The sequence below is a fragment of the Mustela nigripes genome, chromosome 14 (assembly GCF_022355385.1).
Source record: "Mustela nigripes isolate SB6536 chromosome 14, MUSNIG.SB6536, whole genome shotgun sequence".
NCBI lineage: Eukaryota > Metazoa > Chordata > Mammalia > Carnivora > Mustelidae > Mustela > Mustela nigripes.
In genome coordinates, this window is record NC_081570.1 from 51,766,286 (window position 1) to 51,783,609 (window position 17,324).

Below are 17,324 nucleotides of genomic sequence, written 5' to 3' on the forward strand. Positions count from 1 at the left end.
GTTTATTCATTCACCTATTAAAAGACACGTTGGTTATTTTGAATTTTTGGTAATTGTGAATGTAGCTGCTATTAATATTCATGGGCAGGGGTGCCTGGGTGGCTCAGTCAGCTGGTTAAGCATCTGCCTTCTGCTCAGGTCATGATCCCAGGGTCCTAGGACTGAGCCCTTCATTGGACTCCCAGCTCAGCAGGGAGCCTGCTTCTCCCTCTGCTGCTCCCCCTGCTTATGTTCTCTGTCTGTCAAATAAATAAGTGAAATCTTTAATAACAAAAATACTTACGTGCATATTTTTGTGCATGTATAGTTTTCAACTTGTTTCAATTCATTTCAATTCATTGATTGCTGGTACAATAAAACTATGTTTAATTTTGAAAGAACTGCCAAATTGTCTTCCAAACTGGCTGTCCCATTTTGTATTTCCACCAGGAATGAATGAGCATCTGCATTTGGTGGTGTTAGTTTTTTGGATTTTAGCCTAGAATATAGGTGTGTATCTTGTTGCTTTAATTTGCAATTCCTTAATGACACATGATCTTCTCATATGCTTATTTACCATCTATCTCTTGTTTGGTGAGATGTCTATCAGATCTTTTGCCCATTTTTTGATTGAGGTGTTTTTTCTTTTCATATGTTATGCTTTTGGATTGTGTGCTTTTGGTGTTGTATCTAAAAACACATAGCCAAACACAAGTCACCCAAATTTTCTCCTGTTATCTTCCAGAAGTTTTATAGATTTGTGTTTTGGGTCTGTGACCCATTTTAGTTGATTTTTGCGACATATGTAAGGTCTTTGTCTATATTTATTTTTTTACTTGTGGATATCCAGTTGTTTTAGCACCATTTATTGATAAAACTATCCTTTTTCCAAATAAAAAAAATAAAATAAACAAAAACAAAAACTATCCTTTTTCCCTTTAAATTGACTTTGCTCCTTTGTCAAATATCAGTTCACTATATTTGTGTGGGTCTTTTTCTGGTTTCTCTGTTTTGTTCCACTGATCTATGTGCCTAATTTTTTGCCATTGTCACACTGTCTTGAATACTATATAGCTTTAAAGAAAATCTTATTGTTGGGTATTAATGAATTTATAAAAAAGTAATGGAGGATTGAGAATTTTAAGTTTTAAAAGTAGATTACTTATTGATAGTCTCTATAGTATAGTATCTATATATATTTTTCTTGGAAGTAATAATTTTGTTGTATTGATATCAATTATTTTTTTCATCTTACTTTATTACATTATAGCTCCAGCCCCCAGTTTGATGGCTACCATTTTTTTAAAAGATTTTATTTATTTATTTGACAGACAGAGATCACAAGTAGGCAGAGAGGCGGACAGAGAGAGAGGAGGAAGCAGGCTCCGTGCTGAGCAGAGAGCCTGATTCCGGGCTCAATCCCAGGACTACCTGAGGATCAGGACTACCTGAGGTGAAGGCAGAGGCTTTAACCCACTGAGCCACCCAGGTGCCCTGATCATTACCATTTCTATGACCTAACTTAATCTACATTTACTTTTTTTCTTGTAGAAGTTCTTTGCACTTTCCAAATTCTATAAATTATTAATATATTAATACCATTAATCAATTATACTACTATTAAACTACTAATCAGTTTTAAATTGTTATGTTTCTGCTGCTTTTTTCACAATAATGCATCCAAAAGAGATATCTTACGTAAGGAATACCTATTTTCCTTGGGTATATTACAGTTGGAAGCTGGAAAATAAAATCTTTCTTATTGTAGGGCAGTTAACAGAATATAAGCCAAGGTGAGTAGTTGTTTGTTATCCATATAATAGACAAATTCAGGAATGATACATGTGTAGATATTTCTAGGTGAATTTAGTTTTACTTACAAATAATGTTAAAATGGATATACGTAGATTTATTTGTCTGGGACATTCATAGAACCGAAAGTGTTTCCCATTATCTGACAGTTTTTTAAGGACCAAAGGGCAATTTGGTTAAAATTAGAGTAGTTAGGCATATAGCAGTCTCCTTAAACCTGGCACCATCCACATCTCCCTTTTTGACACACCAGTAGTTTAGGAGGTATTACATCATATTCATCCAGGTTCTCCTGTGTTTAGGTGGCAAACATATATGAAGCATTTTAATTTTTAAAAATATGTATCAGTATATACTCTAGATAAGCAAGCAGGTTGGGACTTACCCAGAAAAATGACAATTTCCTCATGATTCAAATCATGAACTATGATGGTGCTTTGTGCTGAGTTGTGGGAAACTGAAATGATAATTCACTAGCATTTTTTTTTTAATTTCTTTTTGGTGTAACAGTATTCATTCTTTTTGCACCACACCCCGTGCTCCATGCAATACATGCCCTCTCCAATATCCACCACCTGGATCCCCTAACCTCCCGCCCCCCCCTTCAAAACCCTCAGATTGTTTTTCAAGAGTCCATAGTCTCTCATGGTTCACCTCCCCTTCCAATTTCCCTCAACTCCCTTCTCCTGTCCATCTCCTCTTGTCCTCCATGCTATTTGTTATGCTCCACAAATAAGTGAAACCATATGATAATTTACTTTCTCTGGTTCACTTATTTCACTCAGCTTAATCTCTTCCAGTCCTGTCCACATTGCTACAAAAGTTGGGTATTCATCCTTTCTGATGGAGGCATAATACTCCGTAGTGTATATGGACCATATATCTTCCTTATCCATTCGTCCATTGAAGGGCATCTTGGTTCTTTCCACAGTTTGGCGACCATGGCCATTGCTGCTATAAACATTGGGGTACAGATGGCCCTTCTTTTCACTATATCTGTATCTTTGGGGTAAATACCCAGTAGTGCAATTGCAGGGTCATAGGGAAGCTCTATTTTTAATTTCTTGAGGAATCTCCACACTGTTCTCCAAAGTGGCTGCACCAACTTGCATTTCTACCAACAGTGTAAGAGGGTTCCCCTTTCTCCACATCCTCTCCAACACACGTTGTTTCCTGTTTTACTAATTTTGGCCACTCTAACTGGTATAAGGTGGTATCTCAATGTGGTTTTAATTTGAATCTCCCTGATGGCTAGTGATGATGAACATTTTTTCATGTGTCTGATAGCCATTTGTATGTCTTCATTGGAGAAGTGTCTGTTCATATCTTCTGCCCATTTTTTGATATGATTATCTGTTTTGTGTGTGTTGAGTTTGAAAAGTTCTTTATAGATCCTGGATATCAACCTTTTGTCTGTACTGTCATTTGCAAATATCTTCTCTGATTCTTTGGGTTGCCTTTTTGTTTTGTGACTATTTCCTTTGCTGTGCAGAAGCTTTTGATCTTGATGAAGTCCCAAAAGTTCATTTTTGCTTTTGTTTCCTTTGCCTTTGGAGACATATCTTGAAAGAGGTTGCTGTGGCTGATATCAAAGAGGTTATTGCCTAAGTTCTCCTCTAGGATTCTGATGGATTCCTGTCTCACATTGAGGTCTTTTATCCATTTCAAGTTTATCTTTGTGTACGGTGTAAGAGAATGGTCGAGTTTCATTCTTCTACATATAGCTGTCCAATTTTTCCAGCACCATTTATTGAGACTGTCTTTTTTCCACTGTATATGTTTTCCTGCTTTGTCGAAGATTATTTGACCATAGAGTTGAGGGTCCATATCTGGGCTCTCTGCTCTGTTCTTCTGGTCTATGTGTCTGTTTTTATGCCAGTACCATGCTGTCTTAGTGATCACAGCTTTGTAGTAAAGCTTGAAATCAGGTAACGTGATGCCCCCAGTTTTATTTTTGCTTTTCAACCTTTCCTTAGCGATTTGGGGTCTCTTCTGATTCCATACAAATTTTTGGATTATTTGCTCCAGTTCTTTGAAAAATACCGGTGGAATTTTGATCGGAATGGCATTAAAAGTATAGATTACCCTAGGCAGTAGAGACATTTTAATAATGTTTATTCTTCCGATCCAAGAGCATGGAATGGTCTTCCATCTTTTTGTGTCTTCTTCAATTTCTTTCATGAGTCTTCTGTAGTTCTTTGAGTACAGATCCTTTACCTCTTTGGTTAGGTTTATTCCCAGGTATCTTATGGTTCTTGGTGCTATAGTAAATGGAATCGATCCTCTAATTTCCCTTTCTGTATTTTTATTGTTAGTGTATAAGAAAGCCACTGATTTCTGTACATTGACTTTGTATCCTGCCACATTACTGAATTGCTGTATGAGTTCTAGTAGTTTGGGGGTGGAGTCTTTTAGGTTTTCCATATAAAGAATCATGTCATCTGTGAAGAGAGAGGGTTTGACTTCTTCATTGTCAATTTGGATACCTTTTATTTCTCTTTGTTGTCTGATTGCTGTTGCTAGGACTTCTAATACTATGTTGAACAAGAGTGGTGAGAGTGGGCATTCTTGTCGTGTTCCTGATCTCAACGGGAAGGCTGCGAGCTTTTTCCAATTGAGGATGATATTTGCTGTGGGTCTTTCATGGATAGATTTTATGAAGTTCAGGAATGTTCCCTCTATCCCTAAACTTTGAAGTGTTTTAATCAGGAACGGATGCTGAATTTTGTCAGATGCTTTTTCTGCATCAATTGAGAGGACCATGTGAATCGTCTCTCTTCTTTTATTGATTTGTTCTATCACATTGATTGATTTGCGAATGTTGAACCGTCCTTGTAACCCAGGGATGAATCCCATCTGGTCATGGTGGATAATCTTTTTAATGTGCTGTTGGATCCTGTTTGCTATCCCTAGTATGTTTTGAGCCATTTTCATTCCTTTTTTTTTTTTTAACTTTTTGAAAATTTTTTATAAACATATAATGTATTATTAGCCCCAGGGGTACAGGTCTGTGAATCGCCAGGTTTACACACTTCACAGCACTCATCATAGTACATACCCTCCCCAATGTCCATAACCTCACCACCCTCTCCCTTCCCCCTTCCCCCTGGCCCCCCCTCAGTTTGTTTTGTGACATTAAGAGTCTCTTACGGTTTGTCTCCCTCCTGATCCCATCTTGTTTCATTTATTCTTTTCCTACCCTTCAAGCCCCCCACGTTGCATCTCTATTTCCTCATATCAGGGAGATCATATGATAGTTGTCTTTCTCCAATTGACTTATTTTCATTCCATTTTTATATTGTTCATGGAATCATAGGAAGGCATACTTTAAAATAAATAATTATGAGTAATAATACACATAGGCCTTTTATTAGCTGTATGACTTTTAAAATTATGTAAGAAGGGCACTTGGGTGGCTCAGTCAGTTGAGCATCCGAATCTGGATTTTGGCTCAGGGCATGATCTCAGGGTTGTGGGCTAGAGCCCTCACTGGAGTCTGTGCTTCTCAGGGTGTCTGCTTCTCTCTCTTGCTCTTCCTTTGTCCCTTCCCCAGCTCACTTGCTCTTTCTCTGAAATAACTAAATCAATCTTTAAAAAATTATGTAACAGAGAAACTTTTCATTGTTTTTACAGACAATTTTGATACAAAGAAGAATGAACTAACAAGACAGGGCTTTATGGATCTGAATCTAATGGAAGCCAATGATCGAGAAGGAGATCCTCGTGACCTTTGGGTAACTCTGCATTCAATGGGCTACAATAAAGCCCTGGAATTGACAGAGGTAAAGCAGTCTGAAAGTTTTGCAATGGGTTTAAGGTCCATAATATTTTACACCATGAACATTTTCCTGACACATGACTTTTGAATTGGGCACTCATATCCTTGAATTTCAATATATGAATGAATTGTGAGTATAGCAGTGTGTTCCTGCTAGTTTATCAAAGTTCCTATTCTTACATGAAATTTAGTTTTTCCAGCATTGAAATAATTCAGGAACAAAAGAGTTTGAGCTATGATATGCAGAAAAAAAAATTGGTAATTAAAAAACCATATTTCTTAATTGACAATGGCTGTTTTAGTTGCTGAAGTCTCATGTCTATAGGGAATTCTTTGTCCTAACAGAATAAAGCCTGCAAATAAGGAGAATGTGTCTATGTGAGAATTGGAATTCTGATTCTTGGGTTAATATGTGTAAAACACTTGGGATGGTACTTGGCTTATATATAGCATTGTGTATGTATTTGCTATCATTATTAAGATTTGCAGTAAACCAGAGAAATAATAAAAATGAGTATTTCTTAACTTCTATATTTTTGAGTCAGGTGTAAAATAAAGAAATTATGAGTTTCGGGCCATGCATCAAATAACAGTACATTTGTCATTCATATTCTTAAAAATAGTATCTGTCCTTTCTCTAAATAAATCAGCTCAGGAGGGTAACACTAACATCAACAAGCTTTAAATTTTGTGTGTGTGGAGACTTTGGTTTAAGTCCTAGCCTTGACATCATTCAAAATCCCTCATAAACCTCTTTACTGAAAAGTTCTCTATAACTTTTTTGCCATTTTTAAAAATAAGAGGTGAGTAGTTATAATAACTTTTTATATCCTACTTACCTAATGTTCAGTGAATCCCACATTCTGCCTGTGGTGCAAAATCAGTATCTAATCTATGAATAATATTGTATCTACTACACATGTCTTCAGTTAATAAGAGAAATTAGTGAAAAGCAATATAAGATACTCTATAGCATTTACTGATGTCATTAACCTTTGAAGCCATAGGCAAGAAGGATTTCTGAGATTAAAAGAAGTCTTTTTTAAGATTTATTTATTTATTTGAGAGAGGAAGAGAAAACGTGCACAGAAAGGAGCAGGAGAGGGAGAGAGATCTTCAGCACACTCCTTGATGAGCCCAGGGATCCATCTCACACCCATGAGATCACCACCTGAGCTGAAACCAAGAATTGGACTTAACTGACTTAACCGACTGGCTTAACTGACTGAGCCAACCAGGCACCCCTGTTTTGTTTTTTAAAGGTTTTATTTTGGGGGCAGCTAGGTGGCTCAGTCGGTTAAGCATCTGACTTCAGCTCAGGTCATGATGTTAGGGTGCTGGGATCAAGTCCCGCATCCAGCTCCCTGCTTAGTGGAGAGTCTGTTTCTTCCTCTCCCTCTGCCTGTTGCCCCACTTGTGCAGCGCTCTCTCTCTCAAATAAATAAATAAAATCTTTAAAAAAAACTTTTAAATTAAAATAAGTGAAGTTTTAGGGGCGCCTGGGTGGCTCAGTGGTTTGGGCTGCTGCCTTCGGCTCGGGTCATGATCTCAGGGTCCTGGGATTGAGCCCCGCATCGGGCTCTCTGCTCCGCAGGAAGCCTGCTTCCCTCTCTCTCTCTCTCTCTCTCTGCCTGCCTCTCTGCCTACTTGTGACCTCTGTCTGTCAAATAAATAAATAAAATCTTTAAAAAAAAATAAAATAAAATAAGTGAAGTTTTTAAAAAATGTTTTATGTATTTATTTGAGAGAGAGAAGAGCAGGGGTAGGGGCTAAGGGAGAGGGAGAGCAGAAAGCCCAATGTGGGACTTCATCTCAGGATCCCAGGATCATGACCTGAGCTGAAGGCAGCCGCTTAATGGACTGAGCCACCCAGGCATCCCAATAAAGGTTTTAAGTAATCTCTACACCCAACATGCTGCTCAAACATAACCCCAAGATCAAGAGTTCTACCAAACCAGCCAGGTGCCCTGGTTGTAGCTTTTCAACAGTGAAATATTTTGACCTATCCTGAAAATAACTGTATTGTTATTAATAGTACATATTCATAAATCATAGAAAAAGATTCAACTGTATAAAATCAATTTGGAAATGCTTAGAGAGTCTTCTGGAGCCTAGTCTTAGTTCATATACCACAGTTTTTCCAGGTCAATTTACCTACAGATAAAGCATGGACTAACCACATCCTTCATTATCTTAGGAAAGTTTTTCCCCAATGATTAATATTATAGCCAGTTTATCCCTATTGGAATGAGTTGTTTCATGGAGGATTTTATCTAGTATCTAGGTGGACATTCTGGTTTTGCCAGATCTTACCCTCATTTTTTTTTAGAACACAATCATTACACAGTGCTTCAGAATTTAGCAGTCCAGGTTTTGCCTATCTGTGATGGAATCCTTAAACTTCTCCATGGATTTGTTCTATTTTGTTATTGTTTTATGTACAGACTTTAATATTTCTAAAGTGTTTCTATAGTACTTTTAAACTACTTGTATCTATAATATACTATATTAGCTTTTATGGAATTTCTTTTACTTTGAGTCTCTTCCTTTATGGTCATTATTTTAGATATCATATAATGTATTTGTTGTTCTTTTTTTTTTTTTTTTTTTTTTAAAGTAAGCTCTATACCCAGTGTGGGACTTGAACTCATGACCCTGAGATCAAGAGTTGCATGCTCTACTGACTGGGCCAGACAGGCACCCCTTGTTCAATTTTATTTTATTTTTGTTTTTTTCTTCCCCCTTCTTAATTTTTTAAAAAAATTTTTAAAATATTTTATTTGTTTATTTGACAGAGAGAGACATAGTAAGACAAGTGGGAGAGGGAGAAGCAGAGCTGGAAACCCGATGCAGGGCTTGATCCCAGGACCCTGGGATCATGATCTGATCCGAAGGCAGACCCTTAACCTTCTGAACCACCCAGGCACTCCCTCCTCCTTCATTTTTAAGGGGTACTTGATCAGAGGGGGGAAATCCTCCTTTTTTCTACAGCATTTTTTAAAAGTTAGTTATTCTAAAAGCATACTAGCTATTAGTTTATATATTTTACTGTCTTATGTCTGAGAAAAAGCTACAGTTTAGTCATTTGAATATATTTCATGGTAAGGAAACAGATTTTATGAGAGACTACTGTATGTGAAGTCTGGTATTGTTTTTTGTTTCTTTCTTTAATATAAGACTCATCCACAAACAAGTCAGGATTTGGTAAAAATCTGTTCTTGGCATGGATACTTTTGATTAACAGAATAACAGTGAAAACATTGTCGTCATTCAATAAGGCTTATAGAGTTGTTGGACTGAGAATTGTTTACAATTCAATTAGAGTTGTTTATACCAGCAAATAGTAATATAAGAAGGAGAAAATAACAACTCATAATCAACAAATTGGTATAAATATGTTGGATAGTTTCTGTTAGTGATAGGGTTGTATATATGTGGTAACATTTGATTTAAAGGATTGATGTAGGGGTAGGTAGGTGGGAGGGATGTGTGAAAATAGGTAATGAGGATTAAGGAGGGCACTTGAGATGAGCGCTGGGTAAAGTGTGGAATTGTTGAATCACGGTATTGTATACCGGAAACATAACACTTTATTTTAACTATACTGGAATTAAAATAAAATAAAATAAATATAAATACAAAGGATTTATATATTTATATATTCTTTTAACTATCACAAATCTTTTCTTTTTTTAGAATTCTACATTGTAAGATATTTTCACACATATTGCCTATTAGATATTTCCAACAACCCTTGGCAGAATATATATTAATTATTCCCACTTTTCCTTTAAAGAAACTAAACTTCATAAAAGTTAAGTGACTACATAGCTAGCAAATGGCAAAATCCAATTACAAACCTAGATCTTCTGTTTTCTAGTCCAGTGATGTTTCACTCTACTGTCTCTCTTATAAAAATAACTTTATTACTGCCGAAGGTTAGAATCATTAAAAACTTATTTAAAAATAAAAATTTCTGATCATGTTTTACTAATTTCAGGTTTTTATATTTTGTCCTCCAAATAAAAAGGTGACCATCAATATGTATAAATTCACTATTTATTCAACAAATATTTATTGGATGCCTACCATGTGGTGAGTCTGTAACAAAGAGGCACTGAGGATAAATGGTGAATAGAATAGTCAGAATTCCTGCCTTTATGGAATTTACGTTCCACAATGGAGAATGATTAATTAATTGGAAAATAAATAAAATTATTTAAAAAACACTTTGAAAGAAACAAGCCATAGACCAAACTAGAGAAGAATAGTATAGGCAGGAAGGAGACTGGGAGATCCAAGCAACTCTCTCTGTAGACGTGACCCTTAAGCCTTAATCTGAAGGAGGAGAATGCGGTACCTATGTAAAAAGATGTGAAAGAACCTTCCAAGCAGATAGAATACTATACACAAAGTCTCTACACGGGAAAGAGCTTTATTTGTTCTAGGATCTGGATGATCAGAGTAGCAAGAATATAGCAAGGCAGGAAGACTTGGTTGGATAGAGAGACAAAGGCTCCTGTGTGCATCATCATGTTGGCTCTGGTAAAGACTAAAAGATAGACATTAGAAAGATCCATTTCCAAATACAGAATGTCATTTAGATCTCAGATTTTAAATGTGCTTTTACACTAACTTTGAACTGTGAATTTGTTTTCTACATTCCTTTTGGTGCTCTATATCCATGATTTAAGTTTCAATTTTAAATAGATTAATTTTTTTTACAGTCCTTTGAGGATTTCTTTCTGTAGTCTTAAAGTTAGAATAGGAAATTAAATAACTAATATGCTATATATTTAATTTTTAAACCAAATGGAGGGATGGTGCTGTGGCTGATAGGAAGATTACTGATTTGCTTGAGATTATAGTTTTCTTTCCTTTTTTTGTGAACATTGTCAGTTTATATGCTAACAAAAAATAATTTATGCTTTTTTATTATTGAATTCATACTGCTAAAATCTTTTAAGTATATGAGAAGGACAAGCTGGAAGGTACAGTATATCTTCTTAAACCACGTCATAAACATATTAATAACAGATTATTTTTAATTTTATCAGAAAGCTAAAACAAGTTTCACTTTTTCTTTCCTATCAGGCATGCCCATTTATCATCGATATCTATGCAGACAAATGCAAGCCAAGAATTAAAGCTGTCCATATGGAGGCATGCAGTGGGCAACTTGAGAAGGCCATTTGTAAATCTGTCCTTAATAAAGGCGAAGCCAGGGTAATGGATGGCTATGAAAATATAATTGTACATACTTATAAGCGTGACACCTGGATAACATCAGTTATTGAAAACAAGGTATTATTTATGAGGTGTTCTCCTCGTAACTGCATTGTTTACTAATATGTTCCATCTTCTTTCTTACTCTATTCTTGCACAGTAATTAATATCACATTATATTAATAATATTTATAATGGGTAATTCTTCTTTTCAGGCTTCTAATTCAAACTGAGCATGATAATTTTTACACATTTTTTAAAGTTTGAGATAATTGTATTATGAAAATTAAATATCTGGAGATCTCTAAAGATAGAGCATAATATGGGTACAAAGTATTTTATTTAGTTTGTTATTACAAATCTTCACACATACATAACTATTTCAAATAACAGACATTGGGTTTTAAAGAAATAAGACAAAGTAAAGAAAAAATTTAGACCTACTTCTTCCACACTTTGAAATATTAGAAATTCTGTAGACTGTCATCATTTTATCTAATATATTCCACTGCCCAGGACCTATTTTTATCAAGCCAATTATTGCTAACTCTGGCTACCATCCTGCTACTACCGATATTGCAGGCCAAGAGAATATAAATGCTTAGAGATACTCAGCTTTCTGGAAACATAAATTTTCATAAAATCTTACTCAAGATGGCTGGATTTTTAGGACTATTGGCTATTTCTTTTAGTTCCTGGTGATACTTAACATTATTTTTATGCTTACCATGAATTTCTTAAAGTGCTTAAAGTTTGGCTGAGTATTGAGTCAATGTGAATATATACTATGTAACTAACTCTTCTAGTCACAAAAGAGACCACTATCAGTTGTAATACGATCTCTGCTTTTAAGGAGCTTTGGCCTAGTTGGAGAGACAGAATTAATACTCTCAAAATAGATCAGAGAATAATTAAATGTTAAATTATCTGGTACTGCTTACTTGTGCAGTAGTTTTACTATATTTGCATCTCTTGTGCTTGATGTTAATTTGGACTATAGAAGATAAGGAAAGACTTGTGATGAGGGGAAGGGGACAGTGGTATGGGATTGGAGACAAATTAAGATTAGATATGCAGAGGGGCGCCTGGGTGGCTCAGCGGGTTAAGCCGCTGCCTTCGGCTCAGGTCATGATCTCAGGGTCCTGGCATCGAGCCCCACATCAGGCTCTCTGCTCAGCAGGGAACCTGTTTCCCTATATCTCTCTGCCTGCCTCTCCGTCTTCTTGTGATCTCTCTCTGTCAAATAAATAAATAAAATCTTAAAAAAAAAAGATTAGATATGCAGAGACAGCCATTAGAAGCACAGAAACAGTGTACGGAGTAATATGTAAGAGGGTTAATGTGGAGAGTAGAGGAAATAGTGGGAATATCTTCTGTGTAGAAACAGAGAACTTTATTTGGAGGAGTAGTACAAAGATAAATAACATAGGTGGTATGGGTACAGATTATATATATTATCTTGAAAATGAGGTGGAGGACTTGGACTTCATAAAAACAGTTAGGGTCCTCAGCTAGGAGATTCCAGTCTTCAAGTGGATCATAAAGCTTTGGAGGGTGATTCCTAAGATCCAGCATGCCTTCCCTTCCGTTCTATGTTTTATTAAAACTAAAAGCGTGGATGGGAGTCACTATCTTAACCACAGTTTCTCTGTTCTGTAGTTAGCTATCATTTCTCAACCCTCCATCTCCTTCCTTTCCCTCAAGGAAGACTAAACTTCCCTGCATCAAAATGATATAATAATAATAATATTTTAGAGTTTCTCATTTGTCAGGTACTTTACATTTATTAACACATTTACTTCTCACAACAACCCAATGAGGTAAGTACTAATCACATTTTATTTTTATTTTTTTATTTTTTTTTTTTTAAGATTTTATTTATTTATTTATTTGACAGAGAGAGATCACAGTAGGAGAGAGGAAGGGAAGAGATCACAGAGAGAGAGGAAGGGAAGCAGGCCCCCTGCTGAGCAGAGAGCCCGATGCGGGACTCGATCCCAGGACCCTGAGATCATGACCTGAGCCGAAGGCAGCGGCCTAACCCACTGAGCCACCCAGGCGCCCCTAATCACATTTTACACACAAAGAAATTGAAGCATGGGGACGTTAAATAACTTGCAGAATGTCACATGCTGAGTAGTAGAGCTGAGAAATGAATCTAGGTAGTATAATGTTATACTGTCCCCTTGTAGTCACTCGGGAGTGCTTGTAGCTTTCTTAGCAGGGGAATACTTTGGTGCCTATGTATCTTTCATTCACCAGCTTCAGAGGCTATCTAATATCTATCATCTGTTATCTCAAGTATTGCTTCTTCCTTAAGGTCTTCCTTGCTAACCCAGTCTAAGCTAATGTTTCTGTGTTTCTATGGTATTTTCTATATTTCTGTAGACCTTGTGAATACCTCTATCACAAGACTTACAAAATGTTTATAATAATCATTTTATTTGTTTGTATTTATTAACAAAAGGACTGGCAACTTATGAAATTTTTTTTATAGTCAGATAATAAAGTGATTATTCACATCAACAATGAGCTAAGTAAAAACTGCGTAAATAACAGAGGACTCAACATATTTGCAGTAGAAGTGGCATCAAAATCTACAATGGTAATGTATTGTTTTCTAATTTAAGCTTTTTGTTTTATTGTTTGAAAAAACATTTTTACTAATAATACTATGAATAAGTGGAAGTATGAAATAAAGTAGAAAATTATTCTAAATATGATATTCATATTATTATCATCCTATATTAGGAGATTTTTGTTCTAGTTCAGTTCTCACTATTTGGTCCAGTGATTATGAGAGATTCACTTACCCACTCTGTTCCTGTCTCTTTAAATGTAAAATTAATGTAATATTACTAGTGTTAGGTAGTTCACAAGATTAATGTAAAGATAAAAATAAAATGGTGTAAGTGAAAACACTTTCCAACATCATATAGAAAGACAAAGTAATGTTTATAATAAATGGGAATTTTGCTAATCCAAAATATTTTTATCTACACTATTAAGATTTTCCAAAGTAACCTGAGAGAGAAAAGGCCTCTTAAGTTTTAGACAACTTAAGTTATCTAAGTCAAGAGCCAGGAACAGCTGTAGTTTCTAGTGTTAGCAGAGCTGTGGGTTTCTAATTTAGCTAGGGGTTCAAAGGCAGGGACTCTGAAACTGCTCTAGTGAAGGGAAGAAAGAAAAAGCCTTCTGTTCTTACTTACCCTTTTTTCATTCTGTCCATGAAATCCTAAAACATTCTAAAACCGAATAAAAAGGAGTCTACAGAATCCCAAAGAGAATTTTAAGAAAATGCTCTAGGTTTAGTGAAAAAATGATACTTCTCTTTCCACTACTCCCTTTTCTACTACTCCTACCTCACATTTATATACACCAAATATCAACTACTATATTTGAGTAGAATTTATGCTGTATTATTCTGTTAGACATCAGATCATAGATTGTAGGTATACACTTAAGGACAAATGGTATAGAATTTTATCCGCACAGGGATATTTTTGCATAGGACCTAGAAATGTTACCCTGTTTAAAAAGTAGCCCAAAATAACAATATGTAAAGGGAAAGTAAAAGTTTTCTATTTTTATATGCAGGTTTGTCAACATGTAATGCCTCTGAATGAACGACAAGAATGGATATATCATTGTGTGTATTCCCTTGTATCTTAAATATTGTTTTCTACTTGAGGCTGTCAAGCTAAGAATTCTTCGAGGTTTAGTCTGTTATTTTTGTTAAACTAAATGCTAATCAATTTAACTGATGTACATAAACAATCTATTTAATTTGTATGTGTTTATATTTTATACCCATGTTATATACTTTATGATTAAAGTATAAATATAAAATAGAAATAATAATGTTTTTAATGTGTGACTTTCTTATTAATTTAATGAGAAATCTGGGCCTATTTCATCTACCAAGAGTAAATCAAAATAAAATTATCAGTTGGGGCACCCAGGTGGCTCAGTGGGTTGAGCCTCTGCCTTCAGCTCAGGTCATGATCCTGGGGTCCTCGAATCGAGCGAGCCCTGCATCAGGCTTGGTGGGAAGCCTGCTTCCCCCTTCTCTCTGCCTGCCTTTCTGCCTATTTGTGATTTCTCTGTCAAGTAAATAAAATCTTTAAAAATAAATAAAATTACAGATAAGCTTTTAAAAAGTAGTATTTGATGAATTCTACAAAATCCTGTATACTTTTGGTTTAGTCTTACTGACCAAAAATAAACTCAAAGAAAATGAAAATAGGCCAACTGCAGCTAGTGCTTTGGGCTCTCACCCTGTCTTCTCACTCTTCTGTCCCAGGAGCCCAAAAGGTCACAGACTCCCATCCATGCCACTGTGGTCACAAGCATGTGGCTGGGGAAGACCAGGGAGCCTCCTGGGCCCCTTCTCTTTGCTGCTGCTAATGTATAGCCCCTTCAAAACCTGCCTTTCCACCAGCAGCCTTTACTCCTGATGCACCTTTTCAGCTTTGAACTGATGCTTCTTCCTCCAGTCCCTTCTGGCCCTGTAGGTATTCAAGCCCTGGAAGCTATTCCACCATCGTCCATACTGGCAGCCATTTGGCAGGCGGTATGATTGGAGCAACAGGTCTGGATGGGGTGTTGAATTTACTTCTGAGGGGATTCTTGTCTTAGTGTACCATAGCACAGTAGACATGACAACTTGATGGTAGTGATTGGTGAGTGATTTGACATTTGAACAAATGAGAAAAAAACTGCAGCAAATCACAAATTCAGGGATGTTTTCCCTGATGAGAAGATCTTTAACCTGAACCATAATCTTATAACTCTCTTAGATGTCAGAGGCCATGCAAATATAATGCTGGTGCTCTAAAGAAAGTGTATATGCAGTTTCTTCAACTATACAGTCTGCTCTGGTATCATCTGTCCTTTCTTACCAAAAATGATCTATAAGATGAGACAGATCAGAATGTAATGTAATAGCATTAACTCACAGAACCTGGGGCCTTAGCCATCCAGGAGATGGGAAAGCACACTATGAAACATGTGTTAAAGTTCATTCTTGCGGCAATAGACATTTTACTGGATTAGAGCATGCATAGTATCTTGTGGTACCTGTATGGAATTTCAGCTTTCCTCATGCAAAATGATATTGTATCCCTGAACTACTCAAAGAAATGGTTAGCTAAAAGCATTCAAGTTATTGCTGGGGAAAATTTTTCCCTTTCTTTTGTTACTGAACTCAAGCTTGTCCGAGCACCTGATACACAGTATGTTTGAGAGCCCGGTTTTTTGTGTTTTTTTTGTTTTTTAAAGATTTATATATTTGACAGACAGAGATCACAAATAGGCAGAGAGGCAGGCTGAGAGAGAGAGGGGGGAAGCAGGCTCCCTGCTGAGCAGGGAGCCGGATGCGGGGCTTGATCCCATGACTCTGAGATCATGATCTGAGCCAAAGGCAGAGGCTTAACCCACTGAGCCACCCAGGCGCCCCGAGAGCCCGGTTTTTAAGCAAAGGGAGCTTTATTATCAGAAGAGCAGCCCAAGAAGAAGTCAGGAGATCATTCCCAAAGCTGCCTTGCCCTTTTGAGCCTAAGGACAGTTCGTATATGTTTGGGAAAGGAGGTGAATACATGAGAGGAGGGTGAAGAGTTTCTTGAACCAGGAAGAGAGAGGCCTTGAAAAAAGCTGGAGGTATGCATTCTTCCAGACAATGAGGGGCCGTTTGGGACCTGGTATGATCTAGTACATCAGATAATTTCAAGACAAATGTTACCCATTAGGTTTCTACAGTCAGTGGGTAAATAGGGAGTAGTAGTGATTGATCATGTATGAAGTTAAGAGATGCATAAAACATAAGTAGGGAACAAAATAGAATGTGGAGCTAAATTAATGCAACTAATACAACTATAGTTCTGCCTCTGCTTTCAAAACAGGTCTAGGAACCAAGATCTAGCCTCGCTTTCTAGAGTCATTGGCTGGTCTAAGAGTCAAATAGACATAAGACATTAACAGGAGAAAAAGAAATTTCATTATGTACATATGGGAGCCCAAGAAAGACATGAGACTCGCAGGCAGTCAGCCAATTGAGGCTTATATATCATCCTGAGCAGAGGAGAGAGGATAGGAGTCTGGGGTTTCAAAGTGGAAGAAGACAATTCACAGGAAGATGAGAAGAGTGAATGTTAGCTAAACAGATGTTTGCCATGCTATGGAGATAAGTCTTTCTGATATTAAAAAAACTATAGTAATAGCTGTCTGGTACAGGCCATCTATCTAAATTCTTTTAGGCAGTTAAGTGAGAGGTAATAAGATTTTCCCAAGTCGGTAGGTCTTAATTGCCTTCAGCTGAAAACAATCCACATGTTAAAGGAGCACGTTTTGAGGTGGCAGATTCTGCTACCTCTCAATACCTTTGATAAAATGTGGCTATGGGTCCCATCCTGGTTCCATCTGTGTCACTGACAGCAGCCTGAGATCATGCCCTGTCCCGAAATCAAGAGTCAGATGCTTAACCTACTGAGGAACCCAGACACCCTATAGTGTATATTTTAAAGTCTTCTCT

At 36.5% G+C, this 17,324-nt stretch overlaps 1 protein-coding gene and 1 pseudogene across 3 annotated transcripts in view; both read left to right on the forward strand.

Annotated features, from left to right (window-relative positions):
- The window catches only part of EFCAB7 (EF-hand calcium binding domain 7), a 50,989-nt gene extending 36,339 nt beyond the window's left edge, over positions 1 to 14,650 (forward strand). For all 3 annotated transcript variants that reach the window (XM_059374978.1, XM_059374980.1, XM_059374979.1), the window contains 4 exons: positions 5,425 to 5,573; positions 10,664 to 10,873; positions 13,293 to 13,400; positions 14,393 to 14,650. In XM_059374978.1, coding sequence (XP_059230961.1) covers positions 5,425 to 5,573; positions 10,664 to 10,873; positions 13,293 to 13,400; positions 14,393 to 14,467 — 542 coding nt within the window. In that variant the 3' untranslated portion in view covers positions 14,468 to 14,650. The remainder of the gene's footprint in view (positions 1 to 5,424; positions 5,574 to 10,663; positions 10,874 to 13,292; positions 13,401 to 14,392) is intronic.
- A 496-nt stretch (positions 14,651 to 15,146) lies between these two features.
- LOC132002064 (glycerophosphodiester phosphodiesterase 1-like) lies at positions 15,147 to 16,039 on the forward strand (annotated as a pseudogene).
- Positions 16,040 to 17,324: the final 1,285 nt, after the last annotated feature.